Genomic DNA, 12,287 nt, shown 5'->3' with positions numbered 1-12,287 from the left:
TTCATATATTTTTTTCAAAATATAGTCCGGCCCCCCACAAGGTCTGAGGGACAGTGGACCGGCCCCCTGCTGAAAAAGTTTGCTGGCCCCTGGCAAATTCTCTGCAGCCCAGATTAACCCGTCTCTTTTTGCCTGGAGAAAAGTGTCTTGTTGGAACATTGCAGACAAGAGGAGATTGGGAGCCTGAAAACAGCTCTGGATGAGAGAGAGCCAAGACAAACATCTTCGCTTCCTTATGCTTTTCTTGCATTTGTTTGTTTATTGGATTTATATTCTACCTTTTTCTCCAAGGAGCTGGAGCACAAGATTCCCTCTTCCTCATTTAATCCCCACAAAAGCCCTGCAAGGTAAGATAGGCTGAGAGGCAGTGACTGGTCCCTAAAGTCACCCAAAGAGCTTCATGGCTGAGTGGGAATTCGAACCCTGGTCTCCCAGGTCCTAGTCCGACACTCTCTAACCACTGCACCGCACTTCCTGACATGTGCATTTATTTATTTAGTGCAAGTGTGTATGTATGTGAAATCTCTCTAGTTGAGATTCCTGCATGGTTGGGGGTTGGAAAAGATGAGCCTCGCGCTCCCATCCGACTTGGCAATTCCATGATCGCATGGTGCCGTTTCAGTGCCGGCTAAAAAAATCAGATATTTTCTCAAGCTTTTGCTGGCTGTTAACATCACTTGGGTGCATTTATTTTATTTTTAAAATTGTTTGGTTTTTCAAATTAAAATTTTACAGAGATATATCAAACATAAATCATAAAAACAAGATTGCGAGGAATCTCCTGGACTTCCATCTTCCCGTTTGTGGGTATAATAATAATAATAATAAGAAGAAGAAGAAGAAGAAGAAGAAGAAGAAGAATTTATTTATACCCCGCCTGGGTGGCTTCCAACAAAATATTAAAATACCGTAATACATCAAAAATTTAAAGCTGCCTTCAGATTATTAATCATTCCCTCCTGCATTTTTTATGATAATCCAAACCCTTTACTTCTTCCATTATGTCTAGAATTCACCCTTAAACTACAAGTGATATTCCAATCCTACTAATGATTTTAACTGTTTACAATAGTCTTCAAGATAAGTTATGTACAGTATTTTCCCCATTCCTTATTAATTTTTTTCGTCTTCCTGATTTCTTCCCGTCATTTTAGCCTTTTCGGCATAGTCCATCAACTTCATTTATTAATTTTATGATTGCCCCAGCCTATAGGCTGCTGTTTTGATATTTTGTGCGCATGATGTATTTGGGTAACTAGAAATTCCCCAGAATCTCTAGTCAGGCCTGGGGGCAAAGACTCCTGTCTGAATCCCTGGGGAGCAGCTGCCAGTCCGAGTAGACAATATTGACCTGGATGGACCCAATGGTCTGGGCTCAGGGTAAGGCAGCTTCCTCTGTTCCCACGTCCAATGCTATGCAACGCCTTGTACCGTTTCGGTGACACCCGATACAGAAGTTCCCCTTTAGGGAAACTGGAGCGTGGATTTGCACAAAGGGAAATAGGGATGTTTTCTGGTGGGAAAATTACAGGGAGAGTTGAATGCTGCCGTAAAAGCAGAGCGGAAGGCAGGTGCGCCACACCCCATAGGCGTCGCGTTAGTCATACGATGCTTATTTGTCCTGGCCGGAGGCCAGAGGCAGACAAAACAGGCTGAGAACATCACCCTTTAGATTCCAGAAACAGCATCAAGCCAAGCAGAGAACATCTGGAGGGCCGGGTTTGGGGGTACTATATGGTAATTTATGGACCTAATAGGTATCTAAAGCCTTGCACATGTTGCCATGCAACCAATCCCTGCATAATGTAGCCCCCCTATATATAGAAATGAGCAAACCAGTTATATTTCAGTGATATTTTAGGGAGCAGGCTAGCAGGCGGGGCCTGTGATTTACATCCTAGGAGCCTACACAACGCAAAACACTGTTGCTGTATGTACGTTTTATTTTATATACAGTGGTGCCTTGCAAGACGAAAATAATCCGTTCCGCGAGTCTCTTCGTCTAGCGGTTTTTTCGTCTTGCGAAGCAACCCTATTAGCGGCTTAGCGGCTATTAAAGGCTTAGCGGCTAAAAGGCTATTAGCGGCTTAGCGGCTTAGAAAAGGGGGGGGAGAGGGAAAAAAATCGCAAGACTTGCAAGACGTTTTCGTCTTGCGAAGCAAGCCCATAGGGAAAATCGTCTTGCGAAGCAACTCAAAAACGGAAAACCCTTTTGTCTAGCGGGTTTTTCGTCTTGCAAGGCATTCGTCTTCAGGGGCACCACTGTATTTTTTATCTTATATTTTGGAAATGTACATTCAGGTTTTTTCCCCTTTAAATTTTTTTTGGACCCCCAAGAGAGCGGGGCCCTAAGCCAGGGGTCAGCAAACTTTTTCAGCAGGGGGCCGGTTCACTGTCCCTCAGACCTTGTGGGGGGCAGGACTATATTTTTTGTGGGGAGGGGAGAACAAATTCCTATGCCCCACAAATAACCCAGAGATGCATTTTGAATAAAAGGACACAATCTACTAATGTAAAAACACGCTGATTCCTGGACCGTCCACGGGCCGGATCCTGCTCCTGTGCCTTAGTCTGCATACCCATGCCCTAAGCTATAGCTTGCTTAGCTTATACAGTCATATCTCGGGTTACAACCACTTCAAGGTTGTGTCTTTTTGGGTTACAGACCGCCCAAACCCGGAAGTATTGGAATGGGTTACTTCCGGGTTTCGGTGGCCGCACATGCGCAGAAGCGCTAAATTGTGCTTTGCGCATGCACAGAAGCACCGAATTGCAGCCCGCACATGCGCATACGCAGGTTGCGAACGCTGCAGGTTGCGAACGTGCATCCCGCACGGATCACGTTCGCGACCCAAGCGTCCACTGTACGTAAATCCGGCACTGGGTCAGTCCTGTTGCTGCTGTTCATTGAGATGTGCAGGCAGCAGCGAGGTAAGTACGGTGCCACAAAAACCACCAGGCGCATAGGATCGGCTCTGGCAAACAGCAACAGGCTGGAGATCAGGCGAGGAGAACCCTCCTCTCACCACAACTCCCGCTGCCATGCGTCCGTCGCTCCTGCGAGAAACTCGGGCGATTATCTCAGAGCGCAACCTAATTAGGAGAAAGTAATCTTCCATCTATGCTAATCCGAGCAAGGTGTAACCACAGACAGTCTCGGTTTGCTTAATAGAAAGTAGACGCTGCAAATTGAAACAGCTCGGTTTCCAAATCTCATTCTTTTGCTCATCTATTAATGGCGACCCAGGGAGGGAGGGAACAGGTTGCAATTGAATTTCCAGGTAAAAAGAGGCAGTCTCTGCTTGCGCACGCAAGGCGAGGAGTCAGAAAAGCACCTTCCTGTTCTCCTCCTCTCCCAGGCCTCGACTTTCTAGTCAATAAAATGGATTTGGTGTCTTTATAGGATCGTAGGCTTGGAAGGGACTGAAAAAGTGGCAAAAATCCCCTCCCTCCCTGGCAAGGGGTGTAAAGATTCGCCCTCCCCTCTCCCCCAGGCTCCTCCCCATTGCCCCCCACTGACCAGCCAAGCTCAAGGTCTTCAGCCTGAAGTCAATTCCGTATAAGACAACGAAGCACAAAGCCGAATCCAGTTTCCGGGCATCTTCTGGGTATCGTTCAAAATCCCGGGAATTCTTCCCTGGGCGGATCTCCTTAATTTCCCTAATGTCCACTGCAAGTTAAAGAGAGAGGGAGAGAAAGAGATGAACATGTGTCAATGTTTTTTTCCAAAGACCTGGTAGGTTTAAAGGTAAAGGTACCCCTGCCCGTACGGGCCAGTCTTGACAGACTCTAGGGTTGTGCGCCCATCTCACTCAAGAGGCCGGGGGTCAGCGCTGTCCGCAGACACTTCCGGGTCACGTGGCCAGCGTGACAAGCTGCATCTGGCGAGCCAGCGCAGCACACGGAACGCCCGTTTACCTTCCCGCTAGTAAGCGGTCCCTATTTATCTACTTGCACCCGGGGGTGCTTTCGAACTGCTAGGTTGGCAGGCGCTGAGACCGAGCAACGGGAGCGCACCCCACCGCGGGGATTCGAACTGCCGACCTTTCGATCGGCAAGCCCTAGGAGCTGAGACTTTTACCCACAGCGCCACCGGCGTCCCTTTTCTGGTAGGTTTAGGCTTGCTCAAAAACACCCACATCACCTGGCTGTTTCCAGATTCTCCCTTCTTTTCTTTTGAAATAGATTTTTGAAAATTAAAGTCGGTATATAAAATAAGACAAATAACAGTAACCCAGAGAGAAATCATTTCATGAGGTAGTATTGTGATCACTATATGCGTGAAAGCAATCAGGTTCAGCAATGTGTGTAATAGATTTGATCCCCTCTTCTTCTGACACTGGGAATTGCAACGACCACAGCCTGTGATTCATGCATTTCATCCTTGTTGATATCTGCATTAGATTAGAACTGATTTTATATGTGTGTGTTGTTGCCATTGTTCAAAATTATTATTATTTATATATAATTTTCAAACTTGCTTTTATATATGCCAATGCTTTAGCTGTTTTTATATATGCAGTTTTTTCTCTGTAGGTTTTCACTGCATTGCAAATTGCACTGAGACACCTCATGGGAACTGATTTGAAATTGTTTTAAATAGTTTTTAATGCTGCATTTTATATTGCAGTCACTTGCCCTGGGCTGTTCTGGTGAAGGTCAGGTTAATAAACAACAACAACAACAACAACAACAATCATAATAATATTCTGCACTAACTTGAAGTTCCCACCGCCATCTCATTCCTTTCATATTAAGAGGCAATTTATAAGATTCCCAGGGTGGTATTTATGTGGAATGAATTAATCTAGATTATACGGACTCAATTAATCAACTTAACGCTAACCCTCATGTTGTTTACAGCCAAGAGAGAACGTTGCATTTCTCATTGGAAGAGTTTCTTGGTCGAGGCTTCGAACCTTTCAATGTATCACAGGCAGAATTCAACAGATGCAGCTCTCCCCAGCATAGAGATGAAGCAATGAAGGCGAGAAGGGAGGGAGGGAGGGATGTCCCTGTTGAATATCTGCACAGAGTCCGTCTGCCCCCCTGGGCTGCTTCACATGTGTGCCTAGTACTTAGCAGTCGCCTCTCAGCCAAATGTGCGGACCGTCTCCCTCGAAACACGTAACCCGCCACGCAGGCCTCCAGTCTGGGAGTGAAACAGCCTTTGTTCCCGGGGCCCCTCTCCTTTTCTCAAACCGCTTCCACATGGCCAGCCTCATGCAGGGCCCGGTTGCCCTGGAAACGTCGGGATGCAGTCAAGAAACTCCAGGCCATCGCCCGTTTGCATTTAGCCCGGGCCTGGGAATTTCTCTTACTAAGTCGCCCCCCTCGAGAGAAATCTGGAGACGGAGGGGAAGTCAGGACACTGGGCTTGGCATGAGAAGGGACGCCAAGGCCGGGGAGCTCAGTAGGGTGTCCTCCTAAGGACAGGGCCAGCTCTGTCGTTGGGCAGAGGGAGGCAGCTGCCTTGGGTGTCAAAGGGTTACTTCTTCAAAGCATCCATTATTATTACGATATTTTTACTCCCAGGGAGAGGATTTTTGGCCTCGAGTGACAAAATGGCTCGTCATGCCTTGGATACTGTCAGATGCTGTTGGTGGTTGCTCGTGAGTAACCAGGCAGGACTCCAACCTGTCTTTTACAGGTTTTATTGGTGTAAACACATAGCTGTCAACCTTCCCTTTTTTTTTTTTTTGCAGGAAATTCCCTTATTCCAGCGCCGTTTCCCGCTGCTTCCAGCTGCTATCCCGGATTGTTAGATATTCCGTACAGTAGACTGTCCCCGGGATAGCTGAGGCTGCTGATAACTTATTTTCAAATCTGAAAGTTGACAGCTATGTGCAAACTATTTACAGTGCAGAACCACAAAGCTTATGTCCGTATCAGTCACTTGCAGAATCCGGGAGTGGCCCCTTCTGGTTTCTCCCCCAACTTAAGAACTTCGGCACCCCAAGCCGCCTCCTCCCCTCCTTACGTTTCACCCCTCTGCACAAGGTGGGCGACAGAAGGGGCATGCGTCCCCCCTGGCCAGCCTGGCGAGGTGAGGCGCTGGGGCTCTCCGCAGCATCCTCAAGCCCTTTCCTCGCTCGGCTGGCCCCTTCCCTCTCTTCCTCACTGGAGGTATGGCTCCCCTCCGCGCTGGAGGAGGAGCTGCTCCTCAGGAGTTTAGGAGGCTCTCTGTATCCCAACGGCCCCCCTGCCTCCCTCCCCGGTTCCGATGGCAGTCCCCTGACAGATACTGCGAGGTGTTCGAAATTAGCCAGGCGCCAGGAGCATTTTGAACCCGCAACCAAGTGAAGATGCCTGGGTGCCAGGATGGGTGCCACCATCTGGACTTGCACCCCCGGGCATCCTTGAATCTGGGCTGTTTTCACACACTAATACCCGTCCTGTAGAATTCTATCAGGCATATTTTATCTGCCCAGTCGGAATGAATTTCTGGAACCAAAAGGCCTTTTCTGTGCAGCCTGAGCAGGAGCAGGGAATGAAGTTATAGCAAATTACTGCCTCTTGTCTTCATTTACCCCACCCAACTGCCCTGCTCACGGATGTGAAGAAAATTCCTACATTATGAATGGTCCGCGTCACCCTTAACAAAAAAAGGACAGAACAGGCCAACAGATATGCGGTTTCAGTTCTCAAAGCTCTTAACCCAGCTCAAGGTTGTCATCTGAACTATGCAACAAAACACCACCACCACAAACTGGCTTATAAGTATAAAACCAAATTCACTAGAATAATAACTAGAATAGAGATAGACTTGTAACCATTTAAGCAACAAACATACTAAGGTGCCATGTGCAAAACAAAGCCTGGAGATACTGTAAACACGGAGTGGATAAATGTACAACTGTATCTTAACAAGTTACATGTGCAATAAGCGTTATGCAGACTGGATAAATGAACCGTTCAACAAGTAGTGTAAGTCCAATCACAGAACGGCAACCTCGTGCCGCCACAACGGCAAGGGTAGCACACTGGAGAATATGGAAAAGTTTTTCAAAGATTGAACTGGATGAGATGTTCTTCAATGGGTCTTGAGTTGGAAACACAAAGCAATTGGGCAAAAGGAGACTTGTTCTCCGGATATATTACAGGTTTCGCTACACGCTTCATCAGTCCGAAAAGCTACATGATACAAAATAGCACTCCAATTACAATGTGTGGTAAACCATAAAAATCAGAAACTATCAAAATGGGCACTAGACATCCTGTTTGGGCCACCGTAACCTTGGTTTAAGGAGCCAATTGGTGCCAAGTTTATATACTGTATCTGAGTTTCTGACACGGGCACAGTGCACTGTGACTTGGGAACAGCCCATCTTTTGACATTCTGCCTTGGGTAGCAAAGTTGCCTTGGTCTGGCCCTGCCTTGCGGAAGCGATGCCCGATGGCCCACAATTCCTCTGGCTGTCCCAGGCCCCTTGATACCCATCCATCACCACCGGCCATTTTTAATAACAACTTTTAAAGCACCTGAAAAAAACAACCATGCAGGTTAAAACCTATAGCATGTTAACACCTGTGGCTCAGAGATCTGCACTAGTTGCTCATTTGCCACGAGGCCAAGTTAACGGTGTTACCATTAGCAGATAAAACAACTTAGCAACTTGGGACCTCTGTGAGATCGCCTTGCCCTAAATATGCCCACCAGACGGCTTTGATCGGGAGAAGTGGTGCTGTTACAGGTGCCACACAATGCCCGTTCCACATCTGTTAAGAACTCAATATTTCACTTTGGAACTCCCTGCCTATGGACACCAGACAGGTGACATCACTGTCACCTACTGACGACTCCTTCTTTTGGGGTCTCTGTGTCTGGACACATGGACTTCAGTTTACAGAAAGTTGCTGCGCTTTTAAAACGTTATTAGTCTACTGCTGCTTTTAACTTTTCGAAAGCCTTACAGTACGGTTGTTATTTTTGCTTATTGATAATTTTATCATTTTATCCTCTTTGTAAACCGTGTTGAGGGGGCTGTTGCTTCACGACAGGGGTGGGCAAGGTTCACCTTGCCTGGGCCGGTTCACTCCAGCAGAGATCCGTCTGTGGGCCGGATTGCTCACCAGCCTGTGATTTTTGGCATCTGCATCTGTGCAGATGTGATTTCCGGTGCCGCAGAAGCAAGTCCCCACTCTGTGCTGCACTGGTTTAGCGCAGTGCACAGGGACTCACCGAGTGGGCAGCTCAGTTTGGGGGCGACTCGTGGGCTGGTTAAATGACTATTGTGGGCCGCTTCTGGCGCACGGGCCTTAGGTTGCCGACCCCTGCTTTACAACATACATTTCACGGAACAAATAAGCAAACAAATTTGAACGCTGCTCCAGACTCTCCAGTCTAAAAGCCTGGCAAACTGTTCCGCATGCCGCAAACTCCATCCCAACTCGCCCCATCACAGTTTCCACCTACTGTAGACACCATTGTTCTGAGTATTTCTCAGAAAGTCAAGTCCTGAAACCAGTGCCAGCAAACTACACCAAGGCTGGAGAGGATTTATTTTTGCAATTATGAAAATAGACCTTTGCTATTTTCATCGTAACTCTCCGGCCACCGCAAAGTAGCATTTCCTTCCTACTTACAGCTTGCCCCATCCTTGGCTTTCTCCTTCCTCGATGTTCCTCCTGAGAAAACCTCTCCTGCTAACGTGACGTCTCCTGCCAATCCCAGTTGTGAGGTGGTTCAGTTTTCCCCTCAGCGCCTGGCAGTTTTCAACAGACCTGCTCATCTGGAATGTCCCACCCCAAATTCATCACTGCTGATGTTGTTGGTGCTGTCCTTTTTAATTTTCCCAGACACCCCCCCATTTTTTTTTACAAAAACCTGTATTCCTGTACATACACCACTATTCATGACAGTATACATCTGCAAAACCCTTTCTTATTAAGCATAAACCTTTGTGACCAGTCTTTGGGTTTTCTGGAGAAGTTGTAAACAAAATAAATCTCTGCCATTCGATTAATATTTTTAATGCAAAACCTAATAACTGTTCATGGGTGCACCTCAGAGACACTACCGTTCAGACATCTCCAATAATCTGAATGCAACTTCTGCCTCTTCACATCTTTAAATGATTTGCTTGTTGGCAAAAAAGACAGAAAATACCCTGGCAATCTTTGTAATTTTGGCGCAAATTTGGCACAGAGAACCAGCAAGGATCCCCAGAGATGACTGCCATAGTATGACATCTCATAGTCATACTAACAAGACGGAGCCTCTGATTTCTGGTCATTCTCTCAACATTTTCCTACTTTATGCACCAGTAATGATCCGCAAAGCATGCAAAAGTTGTTCCAGATCACCTTTTGAAATGGGCCTCTGTCTCTATTTCCATCTGTTTCCCCTTTTCTGCCTTATCAGTTCCCTGTCGGCGTCCCTTTTCCTATCTCCTGCGCGCATCCATGCCTGCTTCCGCCTGTTTCTCCCCACAAATAACCCCACAGGGGATATATTTTATGGGGCCAAATGACTCTGGCAAAAGTGTGTCGCCCTTGCCAAACCCCCCTATCTCCTGTTCTCTGGGAACAACGCAATCCATATAGGCACTCTCTCGCTCACAAATAGAATATAAGAATGTAAGAAAAAAAGGAAGGAAAAGTTGGGATTTGTGCACAGGCAAAAACCTTCCCAAAAACAAAAACAAAACAAACACCTTCCCAGAAACCAGCAGGACCACATCAAGATGGACTGCAGTTTAAGAAGTTGGGGGATAAAAAAAGATAAAGGGACCCGTGACCATTAGGTCCAGTCGCGGACGACTCTGGGGTTGCGGCGCTCATCTCGCTTTATTGGCCGAGGGAGCCGGCGTTTGTCCGCAGACAGTTTTTCCGGGTCATGTGGCCAGCATGACTAAGCCGCTTCTGGTGAACCAGAGCAGCGCACGGAAACGCCATTTACCTTCCCGCCGGAGCAGTACCTATTTATCTACTTGCACTTTGATGTGCTTTCGAACTGCTAGGTTGGCAGGAGCTGGGATTGAGCGACGGGAGCTCACCCCGTCACGGGGATTCGAACCGCCAACCTTCTGATCGGCAAGTCCTAGGCTCTGTGGTTTAACCCAGAGCACCACCCGCATCACTTTAAAGTGGTATAGTAAAGGTACCCCTGACCATTGGGTCCAGTCGCGGACGACTCTGGGGTTGCAGCGCTCAACTCACTTTATTGGCCGAGGGAGCTGGTGTTTGTCTACAGACATTTTCCGGGTCATGTGGCCAGCATGACTAAGCCGCTTCTGGCGTACCAGAGCAGTGCATGAAAATGCTGTTTACCTTCCCACCGGAGCAGTACCTATTTATCTACTTGCACTTTGATGTGCTTTCGAACTGCTAGGTGGGCAGGAGCTGGGACCAAGCAATGGGAGCTCACCCCATCGTGGGGATTTGAACCGCCAACCTTCTGATCGGCAAGCCCTAGGCTCTGTGTTTTAGACCACAGCGCCACCCGCGTCCCCCTAAAAATAAGCCATGGGGTCAACAACTCCTGTCTTATTCCCTCCATCACATTTGGGAACATCACTGCAAGGCCACTTACGCCCCCAGGAACAAGGCTATTTCATTTCCTCCCGTGTTATAAATAGGACCGGGTGCACTTTTGGGGATTTCCGGAGTCTGACACAAGTTTCCAGAAACCATCACACCCAGAGACCTGGGTCACGTTAAGCAGCGATTGTTTCCAGTGCTGCACCACGAGGGAGACTCTTGGCACACGGCTGTTCCGAATTCTGTATCCGTGTGGATCTTTGTACGTTTGCTCCTACAGCAGCTGGCTTAGGGGCTCTGCAGAAAATAATTCTCAACCATTTCAAAAACAAAAACAAACCAATTCCATGGGGTTTATACAGTATATACATTTTTGGCGAGGGTAGTAACCATGACACTTAAACCAACCTCAAACCTGTTTAAAAGTGAGGTGCCCTGTGTGCATCCGGAAAGGAGACAGAGGGCAGCCTGCGGCCGAATTGACAAAGCCCCAAAACTCTCGCCTTAACCTCCAGCCTGTTTGGTTTGCCTTCTCCTGCCTGCCTGTCCTCCGCCTTAGGGTAGTTTGATCTCATCCGTTCAAATTACAGCTGTCTGCCGACAAAGGGCCATTTAGACACAAAGCTTGCCCACCTTTCTGAGCACAACTCTCATTACGCTCTTTGAAGCAGCCGCAGCCAGTGGGGTTATTATGGGGTGGTTTCCGGCTCTGTGGTCTTGGTCTAGGAGACGGCTTGGAGGGGTGAGCTTTCTGCAGAGCCAGAGGTCTGGGGGCACCACCTTCTGGGGGCGACTTTGGACTCTCCCAGGTGCCCAGCAGTTGACTACCCTCCCCACCCCAGCCCCACTAAAAAGGCACACACAAAAAAGGAGATTACAGCTAAACATCGGGAAGAACTTTCTGACGGAAAGAGTCCTTCGACAGCGTCCCTTGAGACACTCCCTTGAGAGAAGGTAGACCAGGCTTCCTCAACCTCTGGCCCTCCAGATGTTTTTGGCCTACAACTCCCATGACCCCTAGCTAGCAGGACCAGTGGTCAGGGATGATGGGAATTGTAGTCCCAAAACATCTGGAGGGCTGAGGTTGAGGAAGCCTGTGGTAGACTCTCCTTCCTCCGAGGTTTTTAAGCAGCTCAGCTGTAGAGCATGCTCCCTGACTGAAACCCTGGAGAGCTGCCAGTCAGTGTAGACCATATTGAGCTAGGTGGAACAATAGTCTGGCTCAAAACGAGGCAGTTTCCTATTTTCCACCATGTGTGCAAATTTACAGTCATTTCCTGTTACCAATAACAACTCCACCAAATCATAAATGTGCCATTTTTCTTGTACCTATGCTTAAGCTTTACACAGGATTGTACCTCTCGGGTTTTGTGGCTATTTGGCCCCCACTGCTTGAATCCCCCCACCCAATGCCCATGTGTAGAAATGCAATGCCAACCAAAGATGGTATTTCACGCATCGATTCACAAAAGACCCATAACAATAACTTGGTTAGTCTCTGAAGTATCACAAGACTCCTTGTTGTCTATGAGTGCAGAAAGGGACGCCGTGCGCTGTATCCAACAGTCATCACACTCAGGGTAAACTCATTGAAACTGATGGATATGACTAACTTAGGCCCATTAAGTTCAATGGGTCTACTCTGAACGTGGCTACAGCCCTGAAAAACCAGTGAGGAAAATAACTGAAACTTAGTTATATTGTCTCTTGCACTCCTTCCCTGATCTTGCTAACTGGGAGGCCGTCAAAGATTGCATAAATTCAGACGCAGATGTATGCCAAGCCTGTTTCCAAGTTTTAGGTTT

General features: G+C 47.6%; 1 protein-coding gene across 1 annotated transcript in view; it reads right to left on the bottom strand.

Moving 5' to 3' along the window:
- LOC114600186 (1-phosphatidylinositol 4,5-bisphosphate phosphodiesterase gamma-1-like) overlaps positions 1-12,287 on the bottom strand; it is a 75,117-nt gene that overhangs the window by 46,113 nt on the left and 16,717 nt on the right. Inside the window, exon 2 of the mRNA XM_028736024.2 lies at positions 3,521-3,670. Within this exon, the coding sequence (XP_028591857.2) occupies positions 3,521-3,670 (150 nt within the window). The remainder of the gene's footprint in view (positions 1-3,520; positions 3,671-12,287) is intronic.

The sequence above is a fragment of the Podarcis muralis genome, chromosome 8 (genome assembly GCF_964188315.1).
Source record: "Podarcis muralis chromosome 8, rPodMur119.hap1.1, whole genome shotgun sequence".
Classification (NCBI taxonomy): Eukaryota; Metazoa; Chordata; class Lepidosauria; order Squamata; family Lacertidae; genus Podarcis; species Podarcis muralis.
This window is presented reverse-complemented; position numbering and strand designations above follow the sequence as displayed.